We start from the raw sequence: 16,996 nt of genomic DNA, 5'->3' as shown, positions 1-16,996 counted from the left end.
AAGCCAGAGATAAACAGTGCTCTGGTTTTAATAAAAGGAGGGAGAGGGAGAGGGAGAGGGAGAGGGAGAGAGAGAGGGAAGAGGATGGAGAAAGGAGGGAAGAGGGAGGAGGGAAGTAGGGGAAGGGGAGAGGGAGGAGGGAGAGGGAGAGGGAGGAAGGAGGGGGGAGAGAGAAGAAAGGAAGAAGTGGAGGAGGAAGAGGAAAGAAACATTAGCAGGACTGGGGGGGGCATACCTGGTAGAGCGCACACATTATCATGTACAAAGAACAAAGACCTGGGTTCAAGCACCAGATCCCCACCTGCAGTGGGTGGAACTTCATGAGGAGTGAAGCAATGCTGCAGGCCTCTTTCTCTGTCTCTATTAATAAAAAAAGAAGCCAGACCCTACACCTTCTGCATCCCATAATGACCCTGGATCCACACTCCCAGAGGGTTAAAGAATAGGAAAGCTATCAGGGGAAGGGAGGGGATACGGAAAACCGGTGGTGGGAATTGTGTGGAGTTGTACCCCTCTTATCCTATGGTTTTGTCAATGTCTCCTTTTTATAAATAAAAAAATAAATTTAAAAAAAGCCATTGAGAGCAGTGAATTTGTAGTACAGGCACTGACCCCAGTGACAACCCTGGTGGCAATAAACAAACAAAACATTAGTTGAAACTGAATAGACAGCAGCATGGTTGTGCAAAAGGCTTTTCATGCCTGAGACTCTGAGGACCTAGATTGACTTCCCAGAACCACCATAAACCAGAGCCAAGCAGAGCTCTCATCTCTTTGTATCTTTCTCTTAATAAAATAAAATAAGAAAAAGACTTTTGGGGGTAGATGGTGACACACCTAGTTAAGCACACACACTACAATTTGCAGGGACCCAGGTTCAAGCCCCTGGTCGCCACCTGCAGGGTGAAATCTTCACAAGTGGTGAAGCAGGGCTGTAGGTATGTCTCTGTCTCTCCTTTATCCTTCCACCCTCTCAATTTCTCTCTGTCCTATCAAATTAAATAAAGTTTAAAAAATCTATTAGCATAAAATAAAACTTAAAAAAAAGACTTTCATGCCAGAGGCTCTGAAGACCCAGATTCAATCCCCAGCACCACCAAAGCCAAAGCTAAGCAGTGTCCAGTTTCTCTGTGTGTGTGTGTGTATCTCTGCCATAAATAAATAACATATTTAAAAAATAAAACCCATTCAGTAAGAATGGCATAGTCTCCCTGACACACAGTGCAGACAGCACAGTCACCCTGACACACAGTGCAGAACAGCACAGTATCCCCGACACATAGTGCAGAACAGCAAATTCTCCCTGACACACAGTGCAAAACAGCACAGTCTCTATGACAAACAGTGCAGAACAGCACAGTCTCGCTGGACACTTCAGAACAACACAGTCTCCCTGACAGACACTACAGAACAGCAGTCTCCCTGACACACACTACAGAACAGAACAGTCTCCCTGACACACAGTACAGAACAACATAGTCTCCCTGACACACAGTGCAAAACAGCACAGGATCCCTGACACACACTGCAGAACAGCAGTCTCCCTGACACACACTGCATAAAAGCACAGTCTCCCTGACACACAGTGCAGAACAGCACAGTATCCCTGACACACACAGCAGAATAGCACAGTCTCCCTGACACACACTGTGGAACAATAGTCTCCCTGACACACACTGCAGAACAGCACAGTCTCCCTGACATACACTGCAGAAGAGCACAGTCTCCCTGACACACAGTGCAGAACAGCACAGTCTCCATGACACACTGCAGAATATCACAGTCTCCCTGACACACACTACAGAACAGCAGTCTCCGACACACAGTGCAGAACAGCAATCTCCCTGACACACACTGCAGAACAACATAGTCTCCATGATACACAGTGCAGAACAGCACAGTCTCCCTGACACACACTGCAGAACAACATAGTCTCCATGACACACAGTATAGAACAGCACAGTCTCCCTGACACATAGTGCAGAACAGCAGTCTCCCTGACACACACTGCAGAACAACATAGTCTCCATGACACACAGTACAGAACAGCACAGTCTCCCTGACACACACTGCAGAACAACATAGTCTCCATGACACACAGTACAGAACAGCACAGTCTCCCTGACACACAGTGCAGAACAGCAGTCTCCCTGACACACACTGCAGAACAACATAGTCTCCGTGACAAACACTGCAGAAAAGCACAGTATCACTGACAAACAGTGCAGAACAGCACAGTCTCCCTAACACACAGTAGAGAACATAGTCTCCCTGACACACAGTGCAGAACAGCACAGTCTCCCTGACACACAGTGCAGGACAACACAGTCTCCCTGACACACACTGGAGAAGAGCAGAGTATCCCTGAAACACACTGCAGAAAAGCATATTCTACCTGATACACCCTACAGAACAGCACAGTCTACCTGACACACAGTGCAGAACAACAGTCTCCCTGACACACACTGCAGAACATCACTGTCTCCCTGACACACAGTAGAGACCACCACAGTCTCCCTGACACACACTGCAGAACAACACAGTCTCCCTGAAAACACAGTGCAGAACAGCACAGTCTCCCTGACACACACTGCAGATCAGCACAGTCTCCCAACACACACAGCAGAACAGCACAGTCTCCCTGATACACAGTGCAGAACAGCACCGTCTCCCTGACACACATTGCAGAACAGCACTGTCTCCCTGACACACAGTACAGAACAGCACAGTCTCCCAGACACACAGTGCAAAACAACACAGTCTCCTTGACAAACACTGCAGAACAGCACAGTCTCCCTGAAACACACTGCAGAACAGCACAGTCTCCCTGACACACAGTACAGAACAGCACAGACTACCCGACACACAGTGCAGAACAGCACATTCTTCCTGACACACAGTGCAAAACAGCAAAGTCTCCCTGACACACAGTGCAGAATGGCACAGTCTCCCTGACACACACTGCAGAACAACACAGTCGCCCTGACACACACTGCAGAACAGCACAGTCTCCCTGACACACACTGCAGAACAGCACAGTCTCCCTGACACACACTGCAGAATGGCACAGTCTCCCTGACACACACTGCAGAACAGCACAGTCTCCATGACACACACTGCAGAACAGCACAGTCGTCCTGACACACACTGCAGAACAACACAGTTGCCCTGACACACAGTGCAGAACAGCACAGTCTCCCTGACACACAGTACAGAACAGCATAGACTCCCTGACACACAGTGCAGAACAGCACCGTCTCCCTGACACACACTGCAGAACAACATAGTCTCCTGACACACACTGCAGAACAGCACAGTCTCCCTGACACACACTGCAGAATGGCACAGTCTCCTGACACAATCTGCAGAATGACACAGTCTCCCTGACACACACTGCAGAATGGCACAGTCTCCTGACACAATCTGCAGAATGACACAGTCTCCCTGACACACACTGCAGAACAGCACAGTCTCCCTGACACACACTGCAGAATGGCACAGTCTCCTGACACAATCTGCAGAATGGCACAGTCTCCTGACACAATCTGCAGAATGACACAGTCTCCCTGACACACACTGCAGAACAGCACAGTCTCCCTGACACACAGTACAGAACAGCACAGACTCCCCGACACACAGTGCAGAACAGCAGTCTCCCTGACACACACTGCAGAACAACATAGTCTCCGTGATACACTCTGCAGAACAGCACAGTCTCCCTGACACACACTGCAGAACGGCACAGTCTCTCTGACACACAGTGCAGAACAACACAGTCTCCATGACACACATTGCAGAACGGCACATTCTTCCTGACACACTACTTCAACTTCTCATGAAGTCTTGTTCCAACAGATACAGAGACACAGGGAAAGCACTACAGCACCAAAGCTTCCGCCAAAGCATTGGAGGCCAAGCTTGAATCCCGTCTTTCTCTCTGCCCCTCTTTCATTAAAATAAAAGCAAACCAGGGCATTGGGCCGTAGTGTAGCGGGTTAAGCACACATGGCACAAAGCACAAGCACCAGTTTAAAGACCCCGCTTTGAGATACAGGCTCCCCACCTCCAGGGAGGTCTCTTCACAAGTGGTGACGCAGGTCTGCAGGTGTCTATGTTTCTCTCCCTCCTCTGTCTTCCCTTCCTCTCTCTGTTTCTCTCTGTCCTGTCCAACAACAATGACAGCTATGATAACAATAACAATTACAACAACAACGATAAAACAACAAGGGCAACAAAAGAGGAAAAATAGCCTCCAGGAGCAGTGGATTCGTGGTGCAGGCACAGAGCCCCAGCGATAACCCTGGAGGCAAAATAAATAAATAATGTATATGTACATACATATATATACTTTATTTCTTTTTATTTATTTTCCCTTTTGTTGCCCTTTTTATTGTTGTTGTAGTTATTATTGTTGTTGTTATTGATGGTGTCACTGCTGGGACAGAGAGAAATGGAGGGAGGAGAGGAAGACAGAGAGGGGGAGATAAAGACAGACACTTGTAGACCTGCTTTACGGCTTGGGAAGCGACTCCCTTGCAGGTGGGGAGCCAAGGGTTTGAACCAGGATCCTTACACCTCGTGCCACACACACTTAACCTGCTGCACTACTGCCCAATGCCCTTGTTTACTTTTATTTTAATGCAAGAGGGGCAGAGAGAAAGACTGCTCAACTCTGGCTTATGCTGATGCTGGGTTTGAACCTGGGACCCTAGAGCCTCAGGCATGAGAGCTTTTTGCATAACCACTATGCTGTCTCCCCAAGCCCCAGCTAAGTTCCTTTTAAGACTTATTTGTTTGATGAAAAAGAGTGAAAACCAGAACACTACCCCAGCCACATGTAGTACCAAGGATCAAACCTGCAACTTGAACCACTGAGATCTTCATGGCAATGCTGGGGTCTCTCACAAGCTGTACATGCTCACAGACACTGCTTTGGCCAGAGACCTCTGTGGCTTCTCTGATTTCTGCCTACCCAAGAGTGGCAGTTCAGACTCTGCCTTCTACTCAGTGCTCTGAGCCATTCCAAAGGTCTTCCAGCATTGGTGGGGGGTGGGGGCACTGAGGTCTCATGACATCACATTGTGATGCCATCATTCCCAAACCAACTTTTTATTCCAGAGAGAGAGAGAGAGAGAGGGAGAGAGAGAAAGAGGGAGAGATACCATAGCACCACTCCACCATCCCCTGGCGCCATACATGGTGCTTCCTTGTGGTATCAGGGCTTGAACCCAGGGCCTCATGGTTGGAAAGGAGGGTGAGCCATCTCCTGGAACACCCCCCTCCCCACGCTCTCCTTCTTTCCCCTTAAAGTGGTCACATCTGCTTTCACAGCTAGCACTCAACAGAAACTTAACCAGCGATCCACAGCACCCCAAAAGAAGAGTCAGTGATATAAGGTGTTTGTGCTGCGCTTGTGCTCCATTCTGTTTATCTGAGGCCGACTAGAGTCGCTCAGGCCATTAGAGGCCCCTCCCTCCCTGCACATGCCTCCAGGAAGACAGTTTACACGGGGGTCCTGGAGGAGGCCCAGGAGACCCCCAGGACCTGAGTTGAGGTCTCCTCCTGCACAGCTCTGGGGAAGGATGGCCTCCTTTCCAGAAGCTGCTTCCCCTCACCTTCACCCTCACCTGAAGGTCCCTAACAGCTACAGCTTTGTGGACGTGACCTCACCCAGTGTTCCTAGCAAGTCACCGTAAGTCACATGGGGATCGAGTGGAAGCTTTTTATTTCTGAGAAGTCTCACACATGTGTGTGACAGACAGAGCTACAGAGCAGGGGTGGGGGTAGGGGGCTAGGGGGTGAGGGGTAGAGGAGGCTGGCAGCATGGGGGCCCCCTGCATCTCTGGGGGTGCTCTCTCCTCACTCATCCATGGCCTCATCATCCTTCTTCCCTTCCTCAGGAGTGTCCTTCAGATTCTGACGACCGAACTCTTCGAAGACCAAATTTTCATCCTTAATTCTACAAGAAGACACAGGATGGAAAAAAAGAAGACACAGGGCATTTGGCTCAGGGCGTGCTCTTTGGGGGTCAAGAGGAAATCTCCAGGGAAACAAGGTCTCGGACCTTCCTTTGCCATCAAGGAACAGCCAAGAACCTCCCATCTGATGGAGCACAGGGCTTTGCCATTTTCATATAAGATCTCTCTCTCGGGGCCAGGTGGTGGCACACCTGACTGAGCACACGTTACAATGTACAAGGACCAGGGTTCAAGCCCCCAGACCCCACCTTCCAGGGTGAATGCTTTGCAAGTGGTGAAGCAGTGTTGCAGGTGTCTCTCTCCCTCTCTATCAGTCCCCTTCCTTCTCAATTTCTGGCTGTCTCTATCCAGTAAGTAAAATAAAGATAATTAAAAAAGATTTATAAAAAGTATCCGTTTCTCTTTTTAATATTTTATTTATTGAGTAGAGAAATCAAGAGAGAAGGAGAAGACACAGAGGAAGAGAGACCATTCAGGAAGCTTCCCCTGTAGATAAAGATCTCTTTCTCTCTCTCTCTCTCTCTCGGTTGTTTTTTTTTTTGTTGTTGTTGTTGTTGTTTGTTCATTTTTACCAGAGCACTACTCAGCTCTGGTTTAAAGTGGTTCTAGGGATTGAACCTAAGCCTTCTGAGCCATGTAAAATCTCTTTAACAAGAATGAGAGAAGTCAGCTCCCCACCTGCAGGGGGATCGCTTCACAAGCGATGAAGCAGGTCTGCAGGTGTCTATCTTTCTCTCCTCCCCTCCCCCCTCCTCTCTCTATTTCTCTCTGTCCTATCCAGCAACAACAAAAATAACAGCAACGGGAGTCGGGCTGTAGCGCAGTGGGTTAAGCGCAGGTGGCGCAAAGCACAAGGACCGGCATGAGGATCCCGGTTCGAACCCCGGCTCCCCACCTGCAGGGGAGTCGCTTCACAGGCGGTGAAGCAGGTCTGCAAGTGTCTATCTTTCTCTCCTCCTCTCTGTCTTCCCCTCCTCTCTCCATTTCTCTCTGTCCTATCCAACAACGACAACAACAATAATAACTACAACAATAAAACAACAAGGGCAACAAAAGGGAATAAATAAATAAAATAAATATTAAAAAAAATAACAGCAACAACAATAATGTAAAACAGATGGCCTCCAGGAGCAGTGGATTTATAGTGCAGGCACTGATGCCCCCACCACACCCCCAGCGATAACCCTGGAGGCCAAAAAAAAAAAATGAGAGGAGACTGGGGAGACAGCCAGGTTACACAAAGAAACTTCCATGCTTGAGGCAACAAAGATCTCAGGTTCAATCCAGCACCACCATGAGCCAGTGCTGAGCTCTGATAAGTAAATGAAATGAATATAAATAGATGAGAGGAAAGTAACCCCAGACCAGATATGCCAGCCCGCTGTAGCTGTGTGTGAGAGGGCATGGATTTATGTGCATGCGCACCATCCGGGTGGTGTGCACAAGTTTCTTGTGTACCTGTGAGTATGCATGTGTATCCATTCGTGTTCCACGTCCAAGTCCACATATAAGTGTTTGGTATGCATAAGCATGTGTGCACATCTTCGACCCAGGGACCACAGGAAACGGGGGCCCAAGTGGGAGTTGAGCACGGAGTGTGCACAGAAAACTACCAAGAGGGAGCTGTGCTGCAAAAGGAAGCCCCAGAACCCAGGGAACCCAGGGCAGATTCAGTAACTCACCTTTCCTTTGCTGCAGCATGAAGCAGGTGTAGAGGAAGAGGGGAGGGAGGGAGGGAGGGAGGGAGAGAAACGGAGAGAGAGAGAGAGAGGGTGAGAGAGATTAGCATCCAGCCTTTGTAATACGTTCTCTCTGGAGAACATGGAAGGATAGGAGCAAAAGTCCCAGTCACGCAGTCTGCACCCAGCTCTACCTTCCCACAGGCAGAGCCCTTCTCCTTGCCCATGTGACCATCTCTTCCTTGACAAAGGGCCACGAACATGCCCCCCCACACACACACACAGAGGAAACAAACCACCCTCTCAACCCTGCCCCCCACCTTCCCACACACCCTTCCTCTTTTCTTTCTTTCTTTTTTTAAATTCTCTCTCTTTTTTTATTTATAAAAAGGAAACATTGACAAAACCATAGGATAAGAGGGGTACAACTCCACACAATTCCTCTTTTCAAAGCCTTTCTCCTCATCTGTCCTTTGGGCCCTGAATCTGGAGCAGAGCCTGCCAGTGTTTTGTTTGTTTGTTTGTTTGTTTGTTGCCCTCCAGGGTTATTGCTGGGGCTCAATGCCTGCACCATGAATCCACTGATCCTGGAGGCCTTTTTTTCCCCTTTATTGTTTTATCATTGTTGTAGTTATTATTGTTGTTGCTGTTGTTGTTGTTGGATAGGACAGAGAGAAATGGAGAGAGGAGGGGAAGACAGAGAGGGGGAGAGAAAGATATACATCTGCAGGCTTGCTTCACCACTTGTGAAGCAACTCCCCCGCAGGTGGGGAGCCGGGGGCTCAAACCAGGATCTTTATGCCAGTCCTTGCGCTTCCACCTGCCAGTGTTTTTACAACCACACTGTGGGTCCCCATGATGCTCGCCCATCAAGCTCTCTGGGCTGAGCCCTGGACATTCACCCAGTGAGACCCACTCCCAGACCTGTGCTCCAGCAGTTGAGCGGTTTGCCCAATCATTTGTTTACTCTTAACATCAGTTCAAGAGCCAGTGGCTTTACAATTGCATGGAGCTGAGGCATCAGGAGACCAGACAGCTCTCTCTTCTAGTACGTTGTGTATTCTCATCACAGCAGACACCGTCCAAAGGACTCACTCTCTTCTAAATGCCTGTGAGGCTTCCCAATAAAATGCAAATGCCTCAGGCTCTCAAGCTTTCTTTTTCCACCTAAATTCTCTGTAACTAACAGCTAGGACTGCCCAAAGTTATGAGAGGTTACGATTTGGAGTCACTCCTGATAAGCCCTGCCCCCTTCTACTCATGTACTGGCCAGGGTGGAGGTGGGGGTTAGGGGAGAGTGTCCCCTGGTTTCCACTCTGAGAGGTGGTCCAGAAAGAACAACAACGAGTAAGCACTACATCTACAGGCAGAGCCACTGGGGAAGCTGGGTGGGGCGTGACTGACCTGAGTCTTCAGGCTGGGGGTGCATGAGGCGGAACGGCACCTCTGTGGCCACTTCACTAGAGGGAAGAAAGAGATGTGAACAGATGAGAACTAACACTCTCTCTCTGTAACACACACACACACACACACTCACACACTCACACACACACTCACACACACACTCACTCACTCACACACTCACACACACACTCACTCACACACACACTCACTCACACACACACTCACACACACACACTCACACTCACTCACTCACACACACACACACTCACACACACACTCACACACACACACTCACTCACACACACACTCACACACACACTCACTCACACACACACTCACACACACACTCACACACACACTCACACACACACTCATACACTCACACACACACTCACACACACTCACACACACACACTCACACACACACTCACTCACACACACACTCACACACACTCACACACACACACACACTCACACACACACTCACTCACTCACACACACACACTCACACACACACTCACTCACTCACACACACACACTCACACACACACTCATACACTCACACACACACACTCACACACACACACACACTCACACACACACTCACACACACTCACTCACACACACACACACTCACACACACACACACACTCACTCACATACACACACTCACACACACACACTCACACACACACACATACTCACTCTCTCACACACACACACAGTCACACACACACACTCTTTGTTCTCCCCTTCCCCCTCCTTTGGTATCCCAGGAGTCAAGCAGAGAAGGTAGAGACTTACTTGGAGGTGAGCTCTCCCAGAAACCTAAGGGACACAAAAGCAAACATAACCTGTGACTTTCCACCACTGGAGTGTAACCATACTACCCCTCCCCCACCTGCTTTGAAAAATGACTCTCTGGGGTGGGGCGGCAGGCAGCAGTGCACCTGGTTAAGCACACACACTACAGTGTGCCAGGGCCTGGGGTTCAAGCCCCTGGTCTCCACCTGCAGAGAGAAAGTGTCACAAGTGGTGAAGCAGGGCTGCAGGTGTCTATTTCCCCCTCCTCTCTCAATGTCTCTGTCTCTATCCGATAATAAATTAATTAAAAAAATTAATTTTAAAAAAGGTAAGACAAAAAGAAAAATAATTCTCAGCAGCCTGGGAAGTGGTACAGTGGATGGAAGGAGTATTGGGCTCTCTCATTAATTAATGAACACACTTTTCAAAAAAAAATGATTCTCTGATAGAGTTCTCACCAAGTTCTGTTTTGTTTGTTTATACACAGTAGCAAGGAATGAAGCAAGAGTCTCACGCATGTGTGATTGTGCTGAGCAGACTCTCCTGCCCCATCTGGCCATTATATACTTTCCAGAAAAAGAGGGAAAGAGGAAGAAACATCAGAGCACCCTCCCCCATCCTTGGAGCTCCCGTGGTGCTGATCCTGGTGCTTCTGTGCAGTGCTGGGGATCAAACCCAGGGCTTCATACCTGCTACTTCTCTCTAATGCTAAAACAAAGGCTTCTTTTTTTTTAAATTTTTATTTATTTATTTTTTTGCCTCCAGGGTTGTTGCTGGGGCTCGGTGTCTGTACCATGAATCCACTGCTCCTGGAGGCCATTTTTTTTTTCTCCTTTTGTTGCCCTTGTTGTTGTAGCCTTGTTGTGGTTATCATTGTTGTTGATGTCGCTCATTGTTGGATAGGACAGAGAGAAATGGAGAGAGGAGGGGGAGACAGAGGGGGGAGAGAAAGATAGACACCTGCAGACCTGCTTCACCGCCTGTGAGTCAACTCCCCTGCAGGTGGGGAGCCAGGGGCTCCAACTGGGATCCTTAAGCCGGTCCTTGCGCTTTGTGGCACATGTGCTTAACCCGCTGCGCTACTGCCTGACCCCAAAAACAAAGGCTTCTACCCTCTTTTTTGATCCCTTCAGGAAAAGTGAAAGAAAACACCTGGCCCTTGGAAAGACACAGTGAGTCTACGAGCAGTGTCAAAGCTGCTTGCTGAACCGCTGTGTTCTACTCTGTTGTCCCAAGCAAAGTTGGATGAACACTTTGTCTCCTCGCAGGTAAAGGAACACACACAAGACCTTGTCTTGGACAGCTAGGCTACCAAAGGCTCTGCAAGATGAGAGCTAAGGTCCATTGTCACTGGACATGAAATAGGAGTTTTAAAAATGTTTATACTGGGCTGGGGTAGACATGCCTGAGGTTTCAAAGTCCCAGGTTCAATCTCCTGCACCACCATAAGCCAGAGTTGAGTGGTGCTCTTATAACAAATAACAATCAATTAAATAAAAGCATACTGAAACTAGAACCCAGGGTCTCCTATATGAGAAATGTGTTCTCTATTACTGAACTACATTTCTGGCCCTGTGGCCATGGGATCTGACAAGGAGGATGAGAATTGCAGCTTTCCCCTATCAAGTGACTCCTTCCATTTCTTTCATCTCACTGAAAGGAGTAAGCTGCCAATCAGGAAAACCATTTCTTCTGAATTCTGGGACATCTGTGTTCGCATGTGAAAAGACTTCCAGGCAGGGGAGATAGTTTGATTATGCAAAGAGACTCTCATGACTGAGGCTCCGAGGACTCAGGTTCAGTCTCCCGTATCACCCACCACAGGCCAGAGCTGAGCAGCGCTCTGGTTAAAAAAGAGAGAGGAGAGAGTCAGTCAGGCAGTAGTGCAGCAGGTTAAGCGCATGTGGTGCAAAGCACAGGACCAGCATAAGGATCCTGGTTTGAGCCCCTGGCTCCCCACCTGCAGTGAAGCAGGTCTGCAGGTGTCTATCTTTCTCTCTCTCTCTCTGTCTTCCCCTCCTCTCTCCATTTCTCTCTGTCCTATCCAACAACGACAACATCAATAACTACAACAATAAAAAACAATGGCAACAAAAGGGAAAATAAATATTTTTTTAAAAGGAAAAAAAAGAGAGAGAGAGGAGAGGATGGTCTTTCCAGTGGGATCAAGTCTCCTTGAGGTCTTGAGGAAGGGAAGCCTGAGGGCTCCAGCATTTTCTAAAGTGTGGCGGAGGGGAGAGGGGTCAGGCTGGGCCACACACACCCCACTTTTGCCAGGTGTAAGTAATAGTGCACATACCCCACCATCTACTTTTCTACCCATCTCCTCAGAATGTTATAGTGTACAAAACTGTGCTGCTGGGCTGGGGAGACAGCACAGTGGTTCTGCAAAAAGACTCCCATGCCTGAGGCTATAAAGTCCTAGGTTCAATCCCCTGCACTACCATAAGCCAGAGTTGAGCAGTGTATTGGTCTTTCTCTCATCAGCTCTCTCATTAAAATGAAGCAAATAGGATTGGGGAGACAGCAAGAATAGTAATATAAAAGATTTTCATGCCTGAGGCCAGAGTCCCAGTTTCAAACCCCAGCACCAACATAAGCCAGAGCTAAGCAGTGCTCTAGTCTCTCTCTGTGTATGTCTCTCTCTCTTACTGTATCTCTCTCTAAAACAAAGGAGAAAATAAAAACAAATAAAATATGTTTTAAAAGCTGTGCAGGGAGTCGGGCAATAGCACAGCGGGTTAAGCACAAGTGGTGCAAAGCTCAAGGACCGGCACAAGGATCCCGGTTCGAGCCCCCGGCTCCCCACCTACAGGTGAGATGCTTCACAGGCAGTGAAGCAGGTCTGCAGGTGTCTATCTTTCTCTCCCCCTCTCTGTCTTCCCCTCCTCTCTCCATTTCTCTCTGTCTTATCCAACAACGACGACATCAATAACAACAACAGTAATAACTACAACATAAAACAACCAGGGCAACAAAAGGGAATAAATAAATAAATAAATAAATATTTAAAAGATTTTTAAAAAGCTGTGCAGCAGCTGGACACAGCAGTTTCTCCTGGTCATCAGTTGAGTTTCTGGACCTGTCTTGCTGTCTGTCTTTAATCATTTAGGAAAGGAACCATTCAGACAGCCAAAGGCAGAGCAGACGGAGCTCTGGGATGGGAACATGGGACACTCACCCAGAAACCGTGAGCTTGACCTTGATCTGGTAGGACACCAGGATGCCCATGACGGTGCGGTCTATCCCCTCCTTCACGCTGCAGAGAAGGGGACAGGGAGGATGCAGAAGGGCAGAGGGAGGCAGCCTGGAGCCCTGGCTCACCCCAATCCCTGTGCTGTAATGAGTGCACCTGCTAGAGGGATCAGGGGGTCCAACCAGCCAAGCTGTCAAGGTTCTAGAACATTCTATTCTCAGGGCCAGGGGAGATGCCTGCTGTCCTGCTTTGCAGGGGTGGAGTGTGCTTCTGGTGCTCCCAGCTCCTCCTGTGCCCCACTTGCTATGTCCCCCATTATTGCCAGACTTCCTCAAGTGCACCACATGCTTTTCCTGCTGGCATCACCTCAATGACTCCCCTGTCATGCCAGTCTGCTTCCCTGAGTGATAGAGCGACATTCCAGGGTCACGACAGGCTTTCCTGACTGACACCTCCTAGCCTGCTCTGCACTGGGTCCCCCGTGTGCTCTGCTGGGTGAGCACAAAGCTGCCCCAATATCCTCCTTCCCCAAGACCTCACGTGCGGTTAGCCATCCTCTGTGAAGGCCCTGTTCATGGGAGAAGCTTGTGGAGTCTCTGTGACAACCTTGGTCACAGAGACCTGTGTCTGGTAACTCTGCACACACCTGGCACCTACACCTTTGAGCTTATGGGGCCAGAGTGACTGCAAGCCCCTGTCACTCTCTCTCACCCAGAGCTTCACCAGCATGTGTGGAGATCCAGCAAACTCTCCCCAGGGAATCCTCTGCTGCCCACACACCTGCTTCCTGTCAAGTGTATGACATGCCCCCCATACACACACTATCTGTTTCAGAGAATGTGGTCTCCTGAGTGAGGGGACCAGAGGTCACACACGAAAGCCTGTCCCCCAGAAGAAGAGGTCTGCTGGGAGACAGATAGGAACAAAAACTTCTGAGACAACACAGTGATGGTGGTCCAGAGTGGGGGTGGGCAGCAGAGCTGGGGTGACCCTCAGCTGTCCACAACCACCCCATCACCAGGGTCAGGTCCACGCTGTGACACTCTGCACCACAAAAGCCAGCTGCTCATGAGCCTGGGTGATGGGGGAGGGGGCAGCCCTCTGGGGGGCTCACATGGTGCTGGAGGCCAGGTTGGTGTCCTCGTGCTTGATCTTCCCATCCAAGGCGATGCCCCTCCTCTCCAGGTTGTTGGCCAGCAAGGGCACCAGTGTCAGCGTGGTGGTCAGAGTGCTGTTGGGCGGCACCTTTTCTCTGTGGGCAGGAAGTGGAAGCTCGGTGGACTGTGTAAGGCCAGGGCTTTTGTGAGAGTGGGACAGCACAGGGACGCCTCAGAGGAGGTGGGTGGCCATGCCAGGCCTTTCCCTTGTGTGCCTGGGCCTTGCACAAGCCCCCACCACACTGAAGGATGCACTGTGGTCTCTTTCTCCCTCTCCCTCTACCAAAAAAAAAAAAAAAACAACTTTAAAAAACTGCTAAACTTCCAGAATGTTCTATGGGTTTAGATGGGCCCCAGTCTCCTCCAGAGAACACACAGTGAACCCAGCTACGAGTCCTGGCTGACAGTCTCCTGTCTAAAGCTCCTGTAGGGGTGGGGGGCTCTCAGAAGGGCAGGGAGGGTCTCCACCTGTGAACCAGACAGAGCAGGATGACTGGGGTTCATGGTTGCACACCCCTTCTCTCCCAGATTCCCCCATCACCATTTACTTTTTTTTAAGGTTTTCTTTATTGATGAGAATGATAGGAGGAGAGAGCCAGAGAGCCAGAGATCACTCTGGTGCATGTTCTGCTGAGGATCAAACTCAGGATGTCATGGCTGAGAGTATAATGCTTTAATCTACCATTCCATCTCCTGGATTATACCCATTTACTTTTTTTTAAAAAAAAACAAAACATGTATCTACTTATTAATGAGAGAGAGGAGTGGGTAGAAAGAGAGCTGGAGCATCACTGTGGCACCTGTGATGCCAGGAATCAAACCAGGGAGTCCAAGGCTTTGTCCCCTGCACCTCCTCCCAGGCTGGGCCATCACCATTTGGATGGTGGGCTTCCAGCATCAACAGGCAGGAAACCTGTGGGGTCAAAGGTGGAATGTGGGACTGGGAGAGGGCGGGGGACATGCCAGCAGGGGAGAAGGGGGCAGTTTCCACAGGTCTGGTGACATCCCAGCTCATCGCCGGGTAGCGTCTGAGGCTGGAGAGCCGGCTCTGCCTTTTACACACACCAGCCCTCGGCCAACAACCTTGAGCCTTATTCCAACCCAAGGAAGGGGTGCTGTCTCTGCTGGGAAACCTGCCCCCAGCCCCCACACACCCCCCCCCCCCCACCATTCTGCAGCCAAGGAAGCAGGCCCCTGGTTACATAGCCATGTGTTTTCCCTGACACAACACCTGAGGGAGCCAGTAGCCAGTGCCAACATGGCAGGCCTGGGAGCAGACGGGGCCAGGGCACAGCCTGAAGACACAGCCGTTTCCCTCACCTACCATGAAACAGGCAGGGAAGCTGACCTTCACCCGGGGGTCTCCCTGGGTGTGTGGAGACTCCTGGGCTCACTCTGTGGGGGCTAAGGGCCCGTGCCTCCCTTTCTGGGCCCCCAGGGGCCTCCTGGGATAGGCCTGAGCAGCAGAGACAGAGGTGGGCACTGCATGCAAGAGGTGACTGTGAGGAAACAGTCACTCACTGTGTTTCCTCACTGTGTTTCCTCACACCCCAACAGTCACTAACTGTGTAGGAGAAAGGAAGCTGACCCTCTCCTCAGGGAGGCCCTAGACAGATCTCCAGCTTTCTGAAAATGTGTCCAAAATGCCCTCAAGAGCTGAGCAGAGGGCCAGGTAATGGGGTAGCATTGGGTGGGGCGCTCAGCCAGGGCCCACTCCCTCCCATTCCTGCTAGGAAGACGCCCTCCTCCCTCGGCCTAGGGCCTGCAAGGACAGGGCCTCAGTGATAGAGGAGAGCCCAGCTGGCCAGGGGTGGGGTGCAGTGGGTTCTGGCTCTCTCCTGCCTGCCCCTTTCCACTCCCTCGGTACACTGAAGTCTGGGTCTGGTCTGGGCAGCAGTTTGGCCCACAGTTGCTGTTTCAATATGATGTGAGGCTGGTTGGCTGCACCCGCGTGTCTTCCTCACCTTCCTCTTTGCCATAAGTGAGATCACGGTTTGTTTTGCAAGCAGAGGAGTTTAGAACACTCTCCAGTGACAGAGGGGACAGGACCTGCTAGACCTCTCCTCTCTAGAGGAGGCTTGTGGTGAAACGACCTGACTTCCTAGTTAGTCCTGAAAAGAAGGTACCGAGGGACTTGCACTATAAGGCCACATCTCCTGGCAGCCATGTTCCCCCACCACCACCTCTGACTTACTTACTTTTCTTTTTTCTTTTTTTATTTGATAGGACAGAGAGAAATTAAGAGGGGCGGGAGAAAGAAAGACTCCTGCAGACCTGCTTCACCACTCGTGAAACTTCCCCCTTGCAGATGGGAAAGGAAGTGGGGGCTTGAACTCAGGTCTTTATACACGAGTAACGAGTGCAGTCAACCAGGTGTGCCACTGCCCTGCCTGCCTTAGATTCTAGCAAAGGGGGTGAAGGCTGGGGAGGTGGTACAGTGGTTGCCCCCAGGACTTGGGAGCAATGGAGACTTGAGTTCGTTCCCTAGCACTACATACGCCAAAGCAATGCTTAGGTTCTCTCTCTCTCTCTCTCTCGATGATAATGATGATTAATCACAAGTCTAGTAAAGGAAGAAAGTTCTCAGGACCCCAACATGAGCTGTTGGTGGTGGGAGGTTTCCACACTGGCTTGATGATTTTATGATCTGTCTAAAGGTGTAGGCAGGCATCAAGCCCCCCAACTGATCCCAAGGATGAACCTACAGTTCCAGCTGCGCCCAGGGTGAGACCACCTCCTAGCCTGAGGCACCTCATGGGAATCTGAAGACAGGAGAAT

General features: G+C 50.0%; 1 protein-coding gene across 1 annotated transcript in view; it reads right to left on the bottom strand.

Moving 5' to 3' along the window:
* Window positions 1-5,710: 5,710 nt before the first annotated feature.
* Window positions 5,711-16,996, bottom strand: part of SAG (S-antigen visual arrestin) — a 28,872-nt gene continuing 17,586 nt past the window's right edge. The window contains exons 10-14 of the mRNA XM_060193810.1: window positions 14,176-14,313; window positions 13,047-13,124; window positions 9,866-9,889; window positions 9,034-9,117; window positions 5,711-5,959 (exon numbers count right to left, since the gene is read on the bottom strand). Of these exons, the coding sequence (XP_060049793.1) occupies window positions 5,860-5,959; window positions 9,034-9,117; window positions 9,866-9,889; window positions 13,047-13,124; window positions 14,176-14,313 (424 nt within the window). The 3' untranslated portion in view covers window positions 5,711-5,859. The remainder of the gene's footprint in view (window positions 5,960-9,033; window positions 9,118-9,865; window positions 9,890-13,046; window positions 13,125-14,175; window positions 14,314-16,996) is intronic.

Source organism: Erinaceus europaeus, chromosome 7, assembly GCF_950295315.1.
Source record: "Erinaceus europaeus chromosome 7, mEriEur2.1, whole genome shotgun sequence".
NCBI classification, from domain to species: domain Eukaryota; kingdom Metazoa; phylum Chordata; class Mammalia; order Eulipotyphla; family Erinaceidae; genus Erinaceus; species Erinaceus europaeus.
This window is presented reverse-complemented; position numbering and strand designations above follow the sequence as displayed.